The sequence below is a fragment of the Lates calcarifer genome, linkage group LG6 (genome assembly GCF_001640805.2).
Source record: "Lates calcarifer isolate ASB-BC8 linkage group LG6, TLL_Latcal_v3, whole genome shotgun sequence".
Taxonomy (NCBI): domain Eukaryota; kingdom Metazoa; phylum Chordata; class Actinopteri; family Centropomidae; genus Lates; species Lates calcarifer.
This window is the reverse complement of record NC_066838.1, coordinates 5,043,557-5,065,897: the sequence shown is the minus strand read 5'-3', so window position 1 is coordinate 5,065,897 and position 22,341 is coordinate 5,043,557. Positions and strand designations below refer to the sequence as shown.

Below are 22,341 nucleotides of genomic sequence, written 5' to 3'. Positions count from 1 at the left end.
ACCAGCCTAGTGCTAATTTGTTTATCCATTGAGTCTGCTCTTGCAGGCATGTGGCTGAAAAAACAGCACTAATGAGGGTGGTGAGAGTTAACCTAAATATTAAAAAGTTGGCTAACACCAAAACATTGTGCTTTAATAAGCTAAAATCCTCCATAGAGATCTGGAGAGCTGTAAAGTCATATTTCTCTGTTAATATAATTGCAACTACTTCCATTCTGTATAACCAATTTGCAAATGGGACACTGTTTATGAAGAGTAAGTCTCTAAGTGTAACTCTTCATAAGTGGAGCCCAAGAAACCTACAAAATAAAAGTCCCTAAGCCTGTGGTTCAGGAGCCAAAACCTTGTCATTAATTTTGCACGATAGTGACATTTTTTTTTTCCAGAGGAGCAGGTGAAACAAGTCTGGAAACAGATGGTGTTATCTCAGGCTAGAGGTAGAATTTCTCCCTTGTTTTAAAAAACTCAAGTTTTTATGACTCTGTGGGAGATTAAGTGACTTGTAAAGATGAATTTTTGTGGCAGTGGAGTGATAAATACATGCAGTGCTGAGGTGAATTGCTGTCAAATGCTGTCTAGAATACAGCCCATTGGGAGAAACACTTTCTGATGAGGTGCAGTTTTCTCTCCTACCTCTTGAGACATTTTGATGCATGACACTGCAAAATGTTACATACCTCGAAGCATTTTAATGACTTCGACTGTAACACATACATTTTTGTCTTGTGATATTTTCTGCCTTAGGCTGAATCACATGGAGCCCATCATGCTGTGAATTCTTCCTAATTTATAGTGAATTCCCAAGGGGGGGGAAATTCTCAGATCCAACTACAGTATGAAGTGCTGTATGTATATGGGGCAGTGCATGGGGGCAGTGATGCCCTGCAGCTGCGGCTGTGTGTGTGTCTGTTTGTGAGTGTGTGTGTTTACTGGTCACGGGTGGGTTAAATGCAGAGTTCAAATTCCTTTGTGCATAAAAAACATACTTAGTGCATAAAAGATTCATTTGCTTCTTCTTCTATGAATGGAGCCTCTGAACTAAATTTATTTAGTTATTATATAGTGGTATTCATTGTTAACTGTTGCACATGATGAAGTGGATCAGCTGCTCTTATAAGCTCATGAGAGCGTCAGCTTGTTATGGATTTTGAGTATTTTGCAGCTTGTGGCTACATAGCCTTGACAAATTGGACCTTAAGTGACTTTTTTTCTCAGAAACTCACCAATAGTCTGAAAGAGATTTCCAAGTATCACTGAGCAGAAATCTCAACAGAGATGCTGAAGTTTCAGAACCACAGTATTAGAGTGTCACATTTTGAAATGAACAGTTCTTATCTGTCAGGAAAGGCTGGAATTAGATGTGGTTAAGTGGTGCAACGATTCACATAACCCAAAACTTGGTTTGTCTCTGTGTCAAGTATCATTTCTGAGTTCACCAAAGAGTCTGCTCAGAAGGAACAGAAAGCTCTGAAAGTCTAATTCATATCTCCCAGAGCTGGTTAACTGGGTCACAAAGCCAGCAACTTCTTCTTTTTATACAGACCTGCACCGGTCATACAGGATACAAATCTCTGCAGCACACTCACAAACTGCTGACCTTGCAGCATCTAATGAAGAGTGTAATTATTTATTGATGGGCATTCATGCTGTGGTTGTGTATGTGCCATCGTATGTGTTTTTGTGGGTTCATGATAGGCATGTATTCATGTATGTTTGCGCAAACACATGTGTTCATTAACGTGTGTTTGTTTCTTTAATTATTCATATGTTTGTATGAGTGATTGCTGGGATGCACATATGTCTTAATGTGTGTGTGTGTGTGTGTGTGTGTGTGTGTGTGTGTGTGTGTGTCCCAGCTGTGTTTGGGCAGGCGCTGTGAGATGAGATAAAGCTTAAAGACATCTCTTGGCTTCATATTTTTGTGTGTGGATGTGGAGATGCGGACACACACACACACACACACACACACACACAAGGCAGTAAACAGCTAATATTGAAAATATGGGGGAAAAAATGCAATGTATACACTACGCCAAGTGAGCTCCTTGAAAATTCAGCAGCATACCCTGTATCTCAAATATTTGGTTGAAAAACCTCAATCATAACACGTCTAAAAAATAATCATTACCCTCAGTTATTTGGTTTTTCTTTTCAGTATCTATTAAACATGGTTTTTCAGTACCATTATTCTTGTTGCACTGTTGTTGAGTGAAATGAGACATATTTATTTGCAAAATATGTATATCAATTTTGTGGGCCAGCCAAAAACAAAAGCCTTGCATTCACTCATAACTCTGTGTATAAATATGTATAGTGGGACCTGTGTGCCTGCATTGTCAGCACACATTCCTCCATGTCAGTCTGTGCATACTACTTTCATCATAAAGCAATACAGCATTTTACAGGCTCCCATATTTGGGTGAATCCCTGTAGTGGTCTGTAATAATTGGATTATGGCTGTCAGGAAAGGCTTTAGTTCAGATTACACAGATTATAGTCTGCAGTGCTCAGATGGACAGTGTGGCTTAAAGAGCATCATCTGGCTCCTGTTGCATAGAAAGAGCATTTTGGCAGTCTCACAAATGTGATGTTTACCTACATTTGATAAATGTAGGCCAAAAGTAGCAGATGTGTCCCCTGACCAAAGGTTTTACTGATTCTGATCTTTAGTCCTCTAAAATTGGGGATCTGACAATACTGAGTTTGATCTGATAATTTCTGAATATTTGTTTTTGCCCAGCACAGTATACTTGCCAAAAATATTGTTCTGTATATATAGTAGCAGAAGATGTGAAATGCTGATTATTATCCAGCACATTGAGACAACCGATGTAGACTAAATGCTAAATATGAAACACCTTATTCTTCATGATCCAAACACTTGAGGTCCTGCTTCAAAACTATTAAGGTGGTGAGTTTAAAATGATTGATCTGATAAGAGTAGAAGATTAACAGGGAGAGTGGGACTGCTGATACTGATGTGACAATATCTGGTAGAGAGAAGGTGTAACACTACAGAAATACACAGTGTTACTGAGTGGAGTTTCTTCCATCACAGATGATCTTTGGCTGAGTACAGACAGTGGCTTGACAAGAACACACAAACCAAACAACAGACACATTTCAGTTTGGCCTGTCATCAAGTTACTTATGGGATTATTTGTGACAGACGATATGACCTGTCATTTTAAGTGCTACTCTTTGCTTATGTAAGAGAGAGAGAGAAGAGAGAGATGATTCCACAGCAGACCTGTTAGTGTCTGTGTCTGTATCTGTGTACTGTGCCAAACCAGGTGTCAGAACTCAAAGAGAGAGCCCAGATAGTTTTTCACTGTAGAGGCTGGCTGTTGTAAAGGAGAGCAGTTTTGCAACACCAACAGGATAAGGTGGACCAAACACAGAGTACAGTAAAAAAGGATTGGCATATGAAATTAAAATAGGATTTTTTTGGATGACACAGATCCATTAAAATATACCCAGATTTGGCCCGAAGCTAATCATAGGATTGGCTCAGGATATCTCTGATATCTGTCTAAACATCTGGAGATCAATCTCAATATCTATGCAGAAATGTAGACATGACATCCAGACAAATGCATGCATAAAATTAGGAGTATATTATTACTTTAAGATATAAGTGCACATGACTGCATCTTTCTCTAGATGAGAATTGTAATAACAGTCAAATTTTAGGGTGAAAAAAAAGGTATTTATTCAAATGCAGCGAAGATATGGATCATCAAAATTTTGATGTAACAGCCTGTAAAACTGTACTATACTTTCATTTGTCTATATTTAAAGTACAATGAAATTGTGGGTGCTCCACACAACAAACAGTGCACTGTAGAAAATATGTGTATGCAATAAAAATATAATAGATAAAAATACAATAGATAAAAGAAATAGCAAATGTGCAAATGTAAAACATTTAGATTTACATAGAATAATTGTTGTGGAATTCTCAAGTTATATTAAAGTAAAAGTCAATGAGAACCTCATGATTCCATATTTAATTACTCTACAAACACAAATACACATTTACAGCAGGAAGAGTGTTCAAAATTTGCATCACTGCTGTCAACAAATGTCTACTGTGCCAGAAAAACAACACGCCAGACTGGAGCTTTCCACATGGAATTAGCTCTGTTGATGGCTGAGGCTATCTGGGGTAAAGCGAGCTGATGTCCCACTGTGGCACATTAACCTAGTATATGGCCAACTGACACCGGAGCGCTGGAGCTAAGCCCTCTCTTCCCACAGATCTCTGTCTCTATCTCTATGGGATTCCTCCACTTTGTACATTTTGTTTTTCTCCACACCTTCATGAAATTATGACCCAGAAAAGTTTTCCAGTGGGATTCGGTCCTGACAAAATGAGACTGGCAGGGATTTTAAATGTGCTTCACCTTGTTTTTTGAATTTACTAGTGTGGCACCTAAAACAATAAGCTCACATTCATGATTAAGCCTCCTAGTTTTGCCTCTGCAATCAAATCAATTGTCCCAAAAGAGAGTTTCAAGGTGTTTCAAAGTATATTGAGTGTGACAAACAGAAGCTCACTGATGAATCTTCCTGCATGTGTGGATCCTTGTGTTTAAGGTTGGAGGAAGGAAGAGAGGATGAAGTTAGACAACTGACAAAAACAGTGATTATTGCCAGGCCTGGGCAGATCATTTCATATTTTATCTCTTAGTTTTTTATTGTTTTTACTCATGGAATGAGAGAAAAGAGGAAAAAGTAAAAAGGTGGAATTTGTGGGAAAATGTTTGAGGTGTGACAGACTCATATGCATGACTGTGTGTTATTCAGTGTCATACAAAAAATACAAACAAAATCATCCACTGGTATTGTGATCTCTGTTTTTTCACACACACATACACACACATTGACACTTCAGGGTCGCAGGTCAGTCAAGGCTTGTGTGTTTTTCTTATCAGAATTATGTTTCAGCTCCTCATGTTGGCACATCTGTTTTCAATCAGAGAGGGGGAGGGAAGGAAACAGAGAAAAAGACAGATAAAAGAGAAGAATGGAAGAAAACAAGATTTGAGTATGGGTAGGGAATGGCTAAACCAACAGAGCAAAGAAACTGTGGAATAAATCTAACTGCAAAATAAATGTTGATCTCCTGGCATCCCAGCTATTCCTCTGACTCTGACCTATGGAGCTGAAGTTTCTCCCTCTCTCTCTTGCTTTCGCCTGCAGCTTTTCGTTCCACCAGAGCACATCTCCTTGCTGCCAGGCTCTCCCTCCATCTCCAACTTAATACTCCTCATTTCACCCAAGCCAAAACAACAGATGCTGAAATGTCAAAGTGCCTTCCCTCCACTCGCGAACTCACGGAAAAGTAAAAAACATTTGCCAAAAAGAGAAAGAAGGAAAGAAGCATCAGGCCAGTGATGCCTTGTTCTGTATGCAAAAATCAGGACCAGAAAGTTTTAAAAAACACAAATAGCGTGAATGCCCAGTCCTACTATTGACCTTTTGCTTTCTAAAATAAAATCAGTGATGGTACTTCTGGCAAGACAGTCACGTTTTCAACAGTACTGCAAGATATTACAGTGTGAGGGGAATGTCTTAACTCTTTTTAACTCTTTTTGTGGATTGGTAAATGGTGCTGCAAATACTTCCCTTTGGTAGAACATTTTACATATTTTTACTCCTTGCATTATTTTATTTTGGCCAGCACTGGCCGGACATGTTCTTCTCTTCCTATACTGGCACATTAATACATTTTTTGGTGTGTTGTCACCACCAGCAATTGATCAGTTGATTAGCATCAAACAGAGGAGATACAAACAAAACAGGGACCTGCTCATCAATACATGGCTCCATAGCACCATCATTGGCCAAAAACTCTGTGTGGTACTTATGTTGGAACTTATGTTGATGAAGTCCTCCGTAGTCAGCATCAGTATCCAAGCTACTTCGTTTATCCACTGGCATATTGGCTCAAAGGGTAGTTGTGACAAATTGTCTTTTGTAGCTTGTGCTCATCCAGTTATAATAGTCATTGTGTTAACTGCAGTAATAGAAGGCGGTCATACAGTATGTGTGTCTGTGTGCGCGCATGTGACAGCATGTGCATGTATGTGTGCGGGTTTGAGATGCAGATGCCTGTAGTTCTGTTGCCATTAGAGCAGACTGCACTGCCAGATGTCTGCACAAAGTCCACTCTGTGTGTGTGTGTGTGTGTGTGTGTGTGTGTGTGTGTGGAAATCTTGCAGAGGCTGAACACTCTCCACTTTCCCACTACACACACACACACACTTTCTCACCCACATGCACACAAATTCACATTCACAACAAAGTGTGTGTGTGTATTTGTGTTTAAGCGGGTCAAGGCTTTGAGTGGCCCAGTCTGTTAGACAGATGTTTAAGATCCCTGCTGCACCCCCTACCCTGTCACACACAAACAAATACACACTGTCGTTCTCTCCCTTTCATATACTCTGACAAACAAACACATACACACACACACACACACACACACACACACACAGTCACACTCACTCATTAACAACCAATTAGAGAGCAGATATTGGCTCACTGGGGGAAAGTAAAGGCCAACCAGTGTTGTTCTCCGCTTCCAACGCCAAGTCACAACAAATACCTGGATGTAGGCCAGGGGAGTGCAAGTGTGTGTGTGTGTCTGTGTGTGTGTGTTTGTGTGTTTGTGTTGACTTCTTCTTCCCAAGTTTGGCAGTCCATTCTCATCTCCTTTCTTTATTAAAATAGACACACACACACACACACACACAAACCCTCACATAATTAAATGCATTTTTCCACTCGGCAAGTCTTGTTGTTCATTGCATCAGCCAGCGTGTCTCAGTAGTACAACTCTCACTTCAACATTATCCTTCTCACATGGGAATGAAGCATGAGCTATGTTTAACATACACATACACACCACACACACACAGAGTGAGAGAGAGAGAGAGAGATACACACATACACTCATTCTCCATGGGATTGGAGCAATGTGTTTATGCCAGTGTTGGATGATGAGATGCTTGAGACATTTGGCTCTCTGGAGAGCATGTTGACAACATCTCTCTCTCTCTCTCTCTCTCTCTCTCTCTCTCTCTCTCTCTCTCTCTCTCTCTCTCCCCCTCCCCCTTTCTGTTTACCTCAATTACTGTCTCTAACTCACTCATTCTCTCTCCTTTCCTCTCTATGTGATGTGATTTTTCAGTGTTTTCTTCCATCTCTGCAAATGAATGAAGATTTGAAGAAAAAAAAATCCGCTGACAATTTAAGTCAATTAGACAGATGTAGCTGCTTTCATTCCCAATAAGCTACGCTGCAGTCAACTGAAAACAGGAAGAGAGAATGAGATGCACACATACACAAATTCTAATACACTAATAGAACAGGAAGACTGCTTCCTGTGATGTTCAGTAAGTTTTTAATGGCTTCTTGATTTTTGGAACTATGGATGACTGTACTTCAACTTGACACATATAATTCTCAAAAGAAGGGACCCAATCTGAAAGGAACAATCATGATGAGAGTAAACCTAATGCTAACTTGACCCAATCCAAAATGCAGACATCCCACAAACACCCAAATAGGGAAATAACACTATCACTGGCAGCAGCTTGAAGTGACACCAATTAAAATGCAGCAGTGATCAAAAAGAGCAGCAGCACATGTTCTATGAATCATTTCAAGTCATGAAAAGCAATTTAAAAAATAAGTTAGTCTCTGTGCCTCAAAGACTAATTATATAGTCTTTCAACATCTTCCTCACAAGTTGTGAAAGAAGTAATCAAATATTTAACTTCATTAAAAGTACCAATACTGTACAACAGTGTAAAAGTATTAGAATCAAAATATACTTCAAGTGCCAATACTGTGATGAATATGACATAGTATGTAGGCTGAGCTCATAGCAAGCCTGTCATTCACATATTACACAAACTGGTCCCAACCAAGACAAGTCTGAAGACTGAAAACACTCGGCCCAGGTTCAGTTACTAACCCAGTGGAGTATTGAGCACTCATCTTCCAGAGCAATATAACACAATATATAGTAGATGCTTGTTTGCTCTTTAGCATTGGCCATTTTGAACCTTTTTTAAGGAGAGCTGATATAATGATCAGATATACTTTAGGCACTTTTTTACAGGTATGTGCACAGCAGACTACCATGGTTTTAAGGTTGTCCTATATTCAGCTTCATGTCATATTACATAGCATAAAATCATTTATCTTGCATGTTGATTACCTGAGAATAATACGGGTTAATACTCACTTGCCCTCCTGTGACTCCGGTGATGTTTTAAATATGCTACATGTGAGAAATGCTCTTTATTATGGTAAAATGAGCTCAAGTATATTTGACAATAATTGATCTATAATAAGACACACATATAAGGTGCATTTTAAATGGATTGATTAATTAATTTAAAAATACAAAAGAAACTCACCACACTGTAACAGTCTGTGAGTAAAGTCGTTGTCAGTGCAAAGTCAGAAAAGATAAGGCACTAACACATAGGTTACTACATTTGTAGTTTTACAATGGGTGGATTTGCCCTAACTGTGGTAATGTTGGTAACAATTCTTCCCAGTGATCCATCTTCTGAACCACAGTATGGTCTCCGCAGCTCTTACTGCTTACACGGTTAATGGACAATTCATAGGGCTGAGTCTCTCTCTCTCTCTCTCTCTTCCTGGGTTGAAGCTCATTAGTGGCGACAAGAGCGCTGTTGACCCTTAGCCTTCCCCTATGTCTCTCCTCACTATCTCCCTTCTTTCTTCCACTTTTTTCTCCCCCAGTCCCCTCTCCTTTCCCTTCATCTCACTTGCCCCACTCTTTCCCTCATCACCCCATCATCATTCACCCAGCAAGAGTTTGGCAGGGGTCTACAGCGCGCGTGTGTGTGTGTGTGTGTGTCTGTGTCTGTGTGTGTTGCCAGGGGCCAGCCTGCGCCTGTGTACAGAAGAGGTCTTCGGCAAGGACAACACAGGGGACTCTGTCCTTGTCTAACCCCCTGGAAATAGAACAAAGGTGTGTGTGTGCGCGTGCGTATGTGCATGTGTGTGTGTGTTTGTGTGTGTGTGTGTGTCTGTGTAGTAATGCTATGTACAGTGTCCTGAGTATGAGCTATAGCTAGTAATAATAATAGCATGGTCAGAGGTCCAGTAGGCCAACAGGGACAAACTATATAGAGCTTATAAAAGCACTAATAAAAGAGTACTGCAGGTCACCTTATGTTAGGGACACAGTAAGGGATTATTACACTGCTTTACAAAAAACCCAGTACAACCATGCAGATGGAGATTAGAAACTCAACACAAATGTGTAAATAATCTTCAAGTACATTGCTCAAAGTAAATTATGGAACAAACCAGATCACAAGTGCGTATCTACAATTTTCAGTGATGTGAGGTGAAACTATTATGATCTCTTCAGTAGTGGTTTGGACCTGACATCCAATATTTTGAACCTGTTCTGAATTCCCCTTTAAGCTGCCATGAAAGGCTGCTAACATTCAATAGTGGTCTCAATTGTGACCATGTTCTGAACATCCACAGATGGTCAGAAGTGGTCTTGGTTTGACATCCATTATGTTAAAGTTGTCATACAGTTAATATGACAAGTGTCTTCAGTCTGAAGTATGTAGCTAACAACTGTCTGTAAACTCACTGAAACACATGGATGGATTGCATATATGGGCAGGCTGTTCTTTCATTCATACTGAGCAATGCTCTCTCACTTAAACAGATCATTCATAGGTTGAACTGATCAGGGATCAGAGCAATGCTGCAGCAGCTCGGAGAGCCATGTGTATGATTGTGTTTGTTGAAATCCCTGGAGCCATTTCCCCTATGTCAGGAACAACAGGAACATCAGCTAATGTCGCTGTAACTTTGGCTGCCATTGTCATAGGGGACAGACTGACCATCTTGTGAATTTACTGACTGACTACACAGGGGAGGAGGAAAGCTTTCACTTGTGTTGGAAGAGACAGATGTATTTACACCTTTTTGATATTTGGATGCATGTATGGGTTTCAGTCTGCTTCAAAAGCTTCTTGCATTTACACTTGAGATTGGATAACTATCTGATGCATGCAGTGTGGTGTCAATGGGGTTAAGATCTGCACTTTCATGCAACACAGAATGTTTCCTATGGATCCATTGTAACAGCAATGAATGAAGAATTAATTTATGATTATTACATGGCTGTGATGATGTCTTTTTTGTCTTTTTTCATGCTTCGCAGCTGAATTAAATATTTCATATACAATCATGATTACAGATTTGTAGTCATAGACATTAACGAGGGTGGTGAAATGATAAAAGCCTTTTTTTTTTACTCAAGGCTCTTCAGTCACTTCTGTATCAGTGGCTGAAAATGCCTCTGCACCTTCTCAATGAGTTGCTGTAGAGGAATGATAGAGTAGGCAGACTGTAGGAATTACATGTCTACAAGGCACACAACAGCTAGCAGATGTCAGGCCTGTGTGAGGCCACATTTGTCTGCAGTGAAAACACGTCGACTGAACGCTCCACTGTGCCTCAATCTGAGCTGTTGACTCTATGGTAATGATGCAAGTCAGGCTAAACATAACAAACCATTAGCATCCTCAGCATGCCGGCAACAGCGCTGGGAAGATGGCGATCTCACTTCTGTGTGCGCAAGCTTGACAAACACTGAGAAGGCAGATTAGTTTACAAGAATGAGATGCCAAGTGTAAATAAATCCAGGCCAATTGTGAGCTACTACTATAAACAAGTTTTACCCCAGTTATGTTCATTAAAACTTTTGACACAAAGGACAAAGGCCTGGTTTTTAGTGAAACAGCACACTAGTGGTTGTGGTACAGATAGCATTGCATTTGACCATCATGATGCACCTTTGCCCCTCTTAGTGGAGGAACCTCTGCAATAGCACTTAGTTATGTTAATCCTATCATGTGATCAGATGTGACCAAGGATCATCATCCCGAAATAGGGAGGAAGGAAAGAAAGAGAGTCTCAGACAGCTGCAGGCATTTGGAAGCAGAAAAAAAAGAGTAACCCTCTGGGACAGACATGATTTCCCACTTCTCAGTCTCTGTGAGTCCTAAAAGAAAAAAAAAAGAGAAGGATGAGGGAAATGCGTGAACACAGAGAAGTGCAACCAGGGAAGAAGAGGTTTGACAGGGAGAGGAGAATGTAGGATGGGAGAGGAGATAGAGAAAGACAGAGGAAATGAGTGAAAGAAATGATCAGAGGTCTGGTTCTGGTCTGTCATTATCAGAGGAAACAAGGGGAAGGTGTATGGCAGGGACCCAAGGCCGGGGTTCATACTGTCACTGAGGCATGGCTATCTGTCTCTCTACTCTATTCCCTCTTCCTTCCCCTCCTGCCTTACTCTGTCCTTCTCTTTATTTCTACTTTTCTACCCCCCAACTATCTGCTTCTTCATATCTGACTCTATCTTCTCTGCATCGTTTCACTCCTTTTTTCCTTGCTCTTGTTTTTGTCCCTCCTTTCTTCCACTCAAATTACCCATAAAACAGTTCCAAAATTGAGAAGATGTTTATATAAATCATATAGTCAAATCATTGTGTGTGTGTGCATGTGTCTCTCACTCCCTCTCTCACTCACTTTGCCTCACTTTGTGTCTTTGTCCATTGAAGTTAAACTTTGCTGTGTTTTTGGCTGCCTTTGAAAGTCTGGTAGAAGGCAGACAATGTCTGCCACAGGCATTTTCTCAACCTTTTTTAAGCCTGCAACACACACACTCACGTGCAAACACACACGTTCCCTGACAGCTTTGCTGTTTTGGAGGGGTGGGGTGATTGATTAGTCTCTATGGAGACGATACGTCTTGTAATGAACAAGAGAAAGCTGGCATGTTAATTTGTGTAGTGTGGGAGGCTCGATTGTGCTTGTGCGTGTGTATGTGTATGTGCTTTATTCTTCACTGTGCATGTGTGGCCATAGGTTTATCTGTTGCTGTTTCCACGTGTTTGTGAATGGAATTTTTCTTTCTTCTTATTTTTTTTTTCAGCCATTGTATCCCCTCTGCATGCAAGTGTGATACTGCATGTGCATCTTTTCTAGTTTTTATGGTCATCCCTGCAGGTGTGTGTCCATGTTGATAAGTGTTTCCATATGTTTTTGAGCACCTTTTCAATTTGCACAAAATTTAGTTTCCACAGTCGAAATGCAGACATTGGTAGCTGGAAAAGTTTTAATACCTACCTTTTAATACCTACCTAGTTGGTCGTATCAATACAGCAAAATGCAACAAAGTGCGATGAACATAGACTTAGGGAAAGAATTATGATGTACATGAAGCATGTGGCTTAAATGTTGGTCAAGTTTCTGACAAAGAGATGCAAAATAGCAGCAGATGAAAGCATAAGATCTGTGTAGAGTGATGAGGACACTGTAATGTTCCTCAAATTACATGAAACAAACATTAATGTCTTTCCATCCCATTTTCTACATGCAGTGATTAAATGGCACCCAGCTGGGGAATTGCCGCCACCAGCTGTTTATCTCAGTCAACCACCCATCTCATAAAATTCATATAAACATATTAGAGGAGAACGTACATTAATAAAACTATAAATTTGGCTACATTTGGGTGGAAATGTGACTTACATGTAAGCAATGTGTGTTCTTTAGTTTGCTCATCTCTACATGTGTGCATTTCTTTGTGTATGAATATGCAGCTGTTTAATCTCCTATCAGATGTGTGTGGACCTTAAGTTGTGTATTTCCTAATGCGCTTCTTGGTGTGTGTATGTGTGTCTGTAAGGTTGCCACGGTAATGCAGATGCTGCTGATTATCTTGGTTATACATGTCAGAGTCAGGGGAACGTCCTGATGCGTTCTTAGCTATCACATGCTATTGCTAATGACATGCCTATTATACACACACACACACACACACACACACATACAGTATGTTCATAAATCAGGTGTGATATATCAGCATATCACGCTGCCGATGTGCCTGTATTAGACACTTTGATTATGATATGCTAATCTGACCTATAATTTACTTCCTGTCATTCCTCTGTCATCTCCACCAGTGTCCTGCTCGTGTGTTCACCCTCCCCTCCATGTTTATTCCAGTTCCATTTGATTTACTCTGTGTATTGGCTTGTCTCTTATTAGAAACTACACTGCCAAAGCTGTATACAAAAAAATCAATATTTAAAACGTTAGCGAGCAACTGTTCATTCATTCAAACCATGCTGAGATGCTTAATTGCTTGGTCTGACATCATGTACTATGAAATAATCAAAGGCTGTAATGGAGGGGAAACCACACATCACAGAGGAGTCAACTGCATACCGGTAATGAAAGACAAATATCACTGTTTCCCTTTGTATCAGTTTTCAAAAAAGACTATAAAAAGGAGTTGAGGAAACTGGAGTTAATTTTCCCAACGACACCCATTAATTTCACACCATTTCTCACTAAATCTGCAGTGGCTTGGCTTCACTCCAGCACCATAAAACGTCTACTAAGTGCTGGGGAGATCGAAAGCCTCCACCTTATTTAAGAATTAATGTTAGTTTAACGAGAAAAGGGATTTAAAAAGTGTTCATGCTTGAGTTAATGGCCTTCTCTCCTTCAACCCCCCCTCCCCCCAACAACTCAGCCATTGCAGATAGACGATAACTTCTGCGGTCAGGACTTCAACCAGCCTCTAGGGGGCACCACCGCCATCGAGGGCATCCCGCTTTATGTGGACAAGGATGACGGCATGACCTCTGTGGCTGCCTATGACTACCGTGGACACACTGTGGCGTTCACTGGCACTCGTAGCGGACGCATGAAGAAGGTAGGCATCCTGAGTGTGTGTTTGTGTGTGTGATCATTAAGGTAGGAGTACTTTTGCTGTTGTGAAAACCTTGCAACTCCATTTTTGATGGCTCATGGCTGTATTAACTTTGCAGTAAAGGACAACAAACTCTTTAAACGTGATCAATGATCAGTTTGGCTCAGAGACTCTTGAAAACCCACAGTACGTGAATTGTCAAAAAATATTATGGGTAGAGGAACAGTGTTGTGCAGATACAAGGTTTTCACCAGTGACTGTAGGGATTTTTTGTTGTGTGTTGTCTGTCTTTTGTGATTAGATGCTTTGTACACATTTTGAACAACGTGAGACATAAACTACAGTGGTAACTGACATAAAACTAATAAAATAAGACTGGTGATTCAAATGCTCCTTCTAAAGTATAACAATGTGAATGTGTGTGTGTGTGTGTGAGAGAGAGAGAGAGAGAGAGAGAGAGAATGTGTGTGTGTGAGAGAGTGTGTGTGTTTGTGTGTGTGTGTATCTGTGTTTCATGCACTGCAGAAAACCATTTTCACTTTGGAGCAATTTTGTGTCATTTTGTGATGTATTTTCAGTGGTCATTGGTTTTGGCATTGCTGACAAATGGTTTTGTCATCAGAAATCTCATTGCAGACATCAGCTGTGAAAGTGCATATATATATGTGTGTGTGTGCATATGTGTGTGTCTTTAATGGCATATTTTGTGCGTTTTCACTTAAAATGTCTTTTCACTGCTTTGTCATTGAATGCTTTGGAGATGCAAGTTTTCTCCCACAGTGCAAGGTTGTGTGTGCTGTGAGGAGTGGAGCTCATGCTGTTAGACAAACTGAAGCTGTGTGGGTTTTATCTTGCTGAGTTTGGTGTTTGGTGGTCCAGTCACAGGATTGTCAAGAGCCAGGGAGTGTTTCTGAGTTGTTATAAGGTGGGTGAAGATGATTTCCTATGTGTCTCCTGAGTATCTCAGGTGAGAAAATCCCATGTTGTTTGTGTATGTGTGTGTGTGTGTGTGTGTAGGATTGTGTGTTTGTTTCTGTGCTTGGGAGCCTCAAAATCTAGTAGTAAGCAGTGGTAGTAGCAGTAATTTCCTATCATATTCAGCATACACTCAGCATGGAGTCCCTGTGTGTGTGTGTGTGTTTGTGTGCCTGTGGGTTTACAGTATGTGTGTCTGTGTGCTCCTCGAGTACCCCTGTTGAGTAGACCGCACGGTGTGTGTGCCAATCAGCTGCTCCTTCATCTGAGATCCGACTGAGCTGCTTCTGTGTTTCTTTTTCTCCTTTTTTTTCCTCACTTTTTTCCTCAGCAGGACACCTCCATATGAGTGTGTCCGTGTCACCAATACTCTGGAGACTGAATAAAAAAATCACCTGAGGATAAAAATAATTGAATAAATACATACATAATGCAAAATAAACTGAAAAAAGGTACATAAACATTTCACTGTCAGCAGCATTTAACTTTGAAAAGTTTAGAAAATGTTCCCCACAGTTTTTTTTAAATTTATTTACATATTTTTATCTTTCAAGTCCCCTATCATTTTGTAGATGCTCATGTCCTTTATTTCAAATGGTGATGTCTTTGTGTAAGATGTTGTATGTTGTGCTTTTTCCCCACATTCTGTTAGACTGAACTAAAATACATCTGAAATATTCAGAACTGCTATATTTTTGATATGAGTTTGGCAGTTTAAGCATTAGGCCTGTGTGTTTCAGTAGTGGAATATCAATTGCAGTAAATCTGCTGTCAACTGCTTTCATATAGGCTATGATAATACACACAGCACATACACTGACACAGACACACACACACACACATGCCTCCTTACACAGCTTCCTGTCTCTGGTGTTTTGCTAAGTCGACTGAAACCTAGCCCACTAGTCCTTGCGCCTGACCCCTGGACTGTGTGTGTGTGTCTGTGTGTGCGCACAGATGATTTGTGTGTGTGTTGAGTGTGTGGGGTCAGCAGATCCTGGATGATATCCCGCTGATCGGAATCCCATTTCCCCTCAGCCGGTGTGTCTTCCTGTGCTCAGGGATGGAGGGAGGAAGGTGAATACGGAGGTGGAGGCTGCCAGCGTCCTCACTCAGATCAATGCAGATGCTGCAGTAACATATGCACTTGTCTGTATGAGCAGAGACAGGACAACCATTACTATAAATCAACAGTTACTCGAGCTATAGCCAGTTTATGAGGCTTTTACATTTTGTTGGTGCCTGATAGTCTTTCCTCTGACATAAGAGGTAATTAGTTTTAGCTTTAAATTAGACCTTTCGAAATAAATTGGTGAACAATTCTTAAGTGACTGAACTAGATTTGTACAAAACAAAATGTAGGAAGGAGGAATGAAGAGGGGAATAGAGCTGGGATAAGGAAAAAAAAAGAGAAACAGAGAGTGAGGCTGAGGCAGATGGAGAGAGATGGTTACAGGCTGTGTGGTTTTATTGCTATTCATTGGGAGTTAAACTGTGCTCCTTGGCCTAATGAAATGTAAAGCTGCAGTGTATTGATGTCTACACACACGCACGCGCACACTCTCATTAGAATTCCTACAATGCTACTGTTGCTAAATGTGTGTTTGCCTGCGTGGACATGTCTCGGCTGCTAGACTCCCTGTATTGATTGATCTATGAATATATAATCACTAGTGTAAATCTTAAACCTGGGCAGTCCATTGGATAAGTGTTGACGTCTTTGTGTGTGTGTGTGTGCATGTGCATATGCATGAGAGAGAGTTAGAGCTGTGACGTAAGCCAGTGTAAATCTGTGCTGCTTTACATCAGCATGACTAATCAGAATGCCTTGACTGACTTAGCACACAGCATGTATGTGCAAAATTCCCACCCACCATTTCCATTACTGTTGACTTAATGACTTCCTTTCGTTAAAGGTTTTCACTGTGCATATAAGGACTTACACTGTTGTATTAGTTGCCCTTGTCGGCTGCAGTACTAACTTTTGAGTTATATCAAATTAGCATTCTATTGGTAAATTCTGTTGACGGACTTTATTGGTTTTATGAGGCACAGTGGAGAACATCTGATGTCAAAATAAAGGCTCATTTTGTGATTTAATGGCACAGTATGGCCTTTGCAAGGATAAGGTTGCTATTACAAAGAAGACAGCAGACAATGTCAAAAAACTGACACTGTATATATGCTGATGTAGATATCATATTCAATTCGTATGATATAGATTGTATGATATGCAATGTAGGACATACAGCAGACACACAGCAGGATGCGTATGAAGAATATGAGCAAAGAAGGAGCAATTAATTGATGAACTGATTTGTCTGATTTTACAGATGACATATTATTATATATATCATCATAAATTATTGTCTTAGTTGTTTAGTTAACTGCATACGTTTGAGTTTTGGACTGTTGGTTAGACAAAACAAGCAATGTTAATATGTCACATTCATTCATCATGATATGATAAATCAGTAATAATGATAGATATAAGATAGAGATGATAATAATGGATTATGAAAATTACTTGTACCCTAACCTTTAGCACATAGAATGTGTGATTACAATGAATGTTCTATGTATGTGGAATGCATGACGAATACAAAGTTATTAGGATATATGACCTAAGATGTACATTAAGCTGCTTTCAAATTGGAAGAATTTAAGATGTGAGTGTTAATTTAAAGTGAGACTGTATAACATTTATTGAACACTGGCCACTGTCATCACAGGTGGCAATAAAGGGGTAATGGTATATGCTAAAAATTATCATTTACCAGTAACCAGTTACAGTAGCACTAGTATAAAACAGTCATCAAGTATTGACTGTTGAAACATTAGTTTAGAAAAAAAAAATCTTCACTTGCTGCTGCAGTTTCTTTCAGAAGTACATCTAAGAAAAACCATCAGATTAAGATGAAAGCTCTGGAAAAAATATAGTGGGTGGACCTTGAATTAAAATTTTATCACAATGTCTCAGCATTGTCTGTTTGTGCAGCTTCTTAAAGTAGGTTAACATTAGCTAAGATTAGTCACCATAAGCTACTGGTTATACCAGCTCAAATAAAATTCAAGCAGCAACAGTGTGTCTTATTGCTTCTGAATTCAACATTATATCTGTAAGAGAAAGGTGCTACTACTTCTCTCAAAGATACATAGTCTCACTTTATTAAGACACAGCTGCTTGGTGACTAACAAAGCAAATATGGATCCTGCCCTGTTCACTTCCGGTTGATATTGCTTCATTGTCATACTTAGGTGCAAGAAAGAGCAGGCAACATGAAGGTGTCGTTAATTGTTGGATATTGGGTGCAGAATGAAAGACATAGGATATATAATTAAGGATATGTTGCCAGGCTGAAGGGCATACTGGAATGTACAATACAGGACTCTGGACCCAGGGCTGCAAGATGAAAAATGTGAGATGGAGGGTGTCTAATGTAAGATGAAAGGCGTACAGTCAGATGTAGGTTGTGGGACATACAGTATAGAGGCTGGGTGCAGGGAATAGTTTATAGTACAGAGGATGCAGCCTTGTCACGCAGTATGATAACAGAACAGGCCACCTCTCTTCCAGTCAAGTCTCAGACCTGCCAGCCAGCAGCAGCATGTATGCTGTATATACTGTTGTTCTTTGCTCAGAACTTAAAATCACACATGATTACGTTTTTCTTTTAAACACCACAGTATATCTCTTTGTAGAATGATGAGGTGTAGGTGGGGTATTGATAGTTTACAGCGTGAATTTGCACTGTGTGCCGCCTTGTGCGCCGTTTACCAGAAACATCCTAAAAAAACCCTCTCAGATCTTGGTAAAAACCTGGAAATCCTTTCATTCCCCTCATTTCGTCTCCTCTTTTGTCTACCTGGGAGAACAAGGCGCTCTCGCCACATCAGGCAAGATGAAAAGAAACTCTCAACAGCCTGAAGTATTTCCAGATTTCAGAAACAAAAAGAGGCAAGTAAGACAGACACAGAGAGAGAGGGAGAGCGATTTACCCACAGTGGTGTAAAGGTGTATGAATGTGTCTGTGCGTGTGTGGAGGGTGAAGGGGGATGGTTTCATGTCATTTCATCATTTCCCTGCTTGCAGCAAATCCAATTACTTTACCCTTTCCTTTCTATCTTGGAAGATAGCCTGAGTGACAGGATTGGAGTACAGCACTACTGAGGTAACTGTGCCAGCAGGTTGATTGACATAACACTGGCACTTCACCGCCTTGAGACAAGGAGACAAGTGAGACTGGTTAGACTTCAGGGCTTCTCAGAGCTGCCGAGGTGGACCAGAAGTTCACCTGCCCTGCTCCATAGATTGTACATCCCTCCTACTCAGAGAGATGCTCTGTGTATTCCCCTCAGCTTCTGTGTGACAGCAGTGACATATATTACCCCATCCTATCTACCTCGCTAACTCTCATCCCACCCACTTTATGATATTAACCCTTAAGCAAGATAATAAGATCTATATAACTGAGTCATAATCTGCCCACTGTATTTTAAGCAGTACATAAAGAAGGATACCATACTGCCTATATAACATATAGTCCAGTGTTGGAAAGAACATTTACTCCACATAAGTACAATTTTGTATACAGTATACAAATACTGAATTTAAATCTTTTGCAACTCTATACCTTTACTCCATTAAATGTTGTACTTTTTACTCCATAGCATTTATTTGACAGCCACAGATCTTTCACTTGTAATGGTGGTTTTATGTTGTTGCATTGATACTTTTACTTCACTAAGGGAGCTAAGTACTTCTTCCACCTCTGAGCAATGTTCCTTTCAAACTTGCTCAGATTATTTTAATTGAATGACTGATAGAGGCGTAAAGAGACAAAACTCTTCATCACTTTATAGAACAAGCAATGATCAGAGAAAAGTGAGTAATACTGTCAAGAAATTTTAAGGCCTATTACTCAACTTGTGACTCTCCAAATTAAGCCTATGACCCATTGGAGGGATCCTGCCCTCAGGTTGGGAACCACTTGTTTAGGCAGTGTATACCAGCTGCTTTAAATCTCAGTATCTAGTGAATGTGAGTGCATTAGTTTTCTTCTTAGAGTTTGAGATGGTCGTGCATGTATTGGCTCTGCAAGCTTAGCAGTAAAACTAGCTGTCAGAATGATTAAGCCTAATCAGGAAACATGGGATGGGAGGTAATTTAGCATGTGAATGCTAATTAGCACTAGCATTTAGACTGGCAGACGATGATTGAAGCAGCGCATCGGCTGCTCAGCCTGGTTAAATGGCAAAAACACCAGGCTGGTAGAGATGATTGATAATCTTGGGTCGGGCTGCTGTCTGTTTCCCTGTTTGTGTGTGAGTGTGTGCGGATGGTAGTGTCTCCTCTCTCCGATGCAAACTCATAATGAGCAGATGAGCGCAACACCTGAACACACTAATTCCATCTTTATCCCATTAACTAGAAGTTAGTGGAATAATGTCCTATTAGTTTCTCAGTACACAACAGGCTTTCCTGAGGCCTTTTGTGTATGTGTGTGTGTGTGTGTGTGTGTGTGTGTTATGCCAGTAGCTTCTTCCTAGAGTCCCACAGGATCTAAGCACACCACTTACATTGCCAGTGTACTTTCCCACATATTCAGTATGTGGGATCTGAAATTTTGGGATTTGAAAACTAGTTTGGCATTTACACTGTGTATGTGTTTGTGTGTGTGTGTAGTTGCTACTATGTGGACATGTCTATGAAAAAATATATATCAGTGTGTCAATGGAGTGTGTGTGTGATCCTCCATAAATGAATGTGTGAGAATGTGTGTGTAGCTGTTGTAAGAGCCTGTTGAGGGAAGACGAGTGCAGAGATAATATTACTGCTGTGAGCAGTGCTACTGTTTGAGTGAATTATCATCCTATTCTCTCCACTAGTACTTGTGTCTTATAGTTTTCCTGTCTACAACCCCACCCCATCCCCCCACCACTCTCTCTCACTTTCACGTATATGTCACCTTCAGCTCTCTCTCTCTCAACTTAGGTGGGCTAGTTGCCCGCAAATCTGCCTCCCTCGAGAATCCCCCCCCCCACACGTGTATGTGTATGTGTGTGGCAAACTGTCCTTCTCTCCTCTACTCCTCATTCCCTCTCTCCTCTCCCTCATTCTCTATATCTCCTCTATCCATTAGTACATTAGTGTACGTCAGCCTGCAAAAAAGTGCTGTCTCTGTCAAACCTTTTATGAGAGAGAGACATAGAGTGACGCAGAGTAGAAGAGAGACAGATACAACGACATGTAAGGCAGACACAAAAGTTATATAATGAACCCATTTGTAAACGGTCATATTGTGGATCTACATACAACTTAACAGATGTATTTGTCGTAAGGTTTGTTCAAGATGAGATCAAGCTTACACTGAACTCACCGTAAACTCACTCAAAGTAAAAAGTGATGTAATACCATCCTGAATAATTTCAATAACAATGTCCCAATTACGTGTTTTGGTTCTAGTCTTGATTCAAATACTTTTAAAAAAAAACTTGTTTTCCACTACACAGCTGCACTTTACACTCTATGTGCACTGACTGTGACTCAGAGAGCGAATCATCCACTAATCATAGGGTGTCCTTGTGCAAGACACTGAACCCCAAATTGCTCCCGATGATCAGACTAGCACCTCGCATGGTAGCTCTCTGTCATGGGTGTGTGAATGGATGAATGAGAGGCAAATTGTAAAGCACTTTGAATAAAAGTGCCATATAAATGTAGCAATTAGCCACTGACTTATCCCACTGCATAGTAAGCCTATGCTAATTCAGGCAAGGTCAGTCTTAAAAAGGCTATTTATCTTCACCCTGAAGGACAGATTTCCAAGTGTTTATGTTTTCAGTCAGCAACAGCACTCAAGAAATACAGTGCAACTTGGAGATGTTGCTGAAATCAGTGCAAAACAGCTGTTGTTCTTAGTGTTTGAAAACAACCCACTGCGGCTTCTCTTGCATCACCCACTGCCACACAATAACACACCACTGCTGATTTCTGAGTGCTCTCACAATACTCTACATCAGATAAGTTTTTCAACTGAGCTCAATGGGTGTATTTGACAGCTTACCTTATCTAGTGCACACAAATGATAGATAATGGATAGGGCATCATATAGCTGTCCATTAAGTCCATTAGAAAATGCTTGAACGTTCCCCAATCCTAATATAGCATTTTGGTAGTAGATTTTAAGTGGCCCGAATACATTTAGAACATGTGTCAACTGTGCTCATGACAGAAACACAGTAATGTACAGCATTCAAAATATATACAAATGAATGTCATATATATCATTGTATATATAGTCATTATATATATTCTTATATAAAGACTAAATATATTCATATATAGTTAGTTTTTGAAAACATCTTCACCTGAAGTGTGTGCACAATGATCTTCCTTTGAAGAAATTGCAGTACTTCTCTTTTCCTCTCTTCTCTCTTCTTTTTTTTTTTTTACTGTCAAAGTTATTCCATGCAGGAAATAAGTGCATTAGTGTGAAAATGAATCAGTGGGACTGTACGTTAGACTGGCTCCCACACGTTAAAATGTCTCCTGTGTGCTCATC

At 40.2% G+C, this 22,341-nt stretch overlaps 1 protein-coding gene across 1 annotated transcript in view; it reads left to right on the top strand.

Moving 5' to 3' along the window:
- Positions 1–22,341, top strand: part of LOC108882663 (plexin-A1-like) — a 244,460-nt gene that overhangs the window by 46,602 nt on the left and 175,517 nt on the right. The window contains 1 exon segment of the mRNA XM_018675321.2: positions 13,622–13,804. Coding sequence (XP_018530837.1) covers positions 13,622–13,804 — 183 coding nt within the window.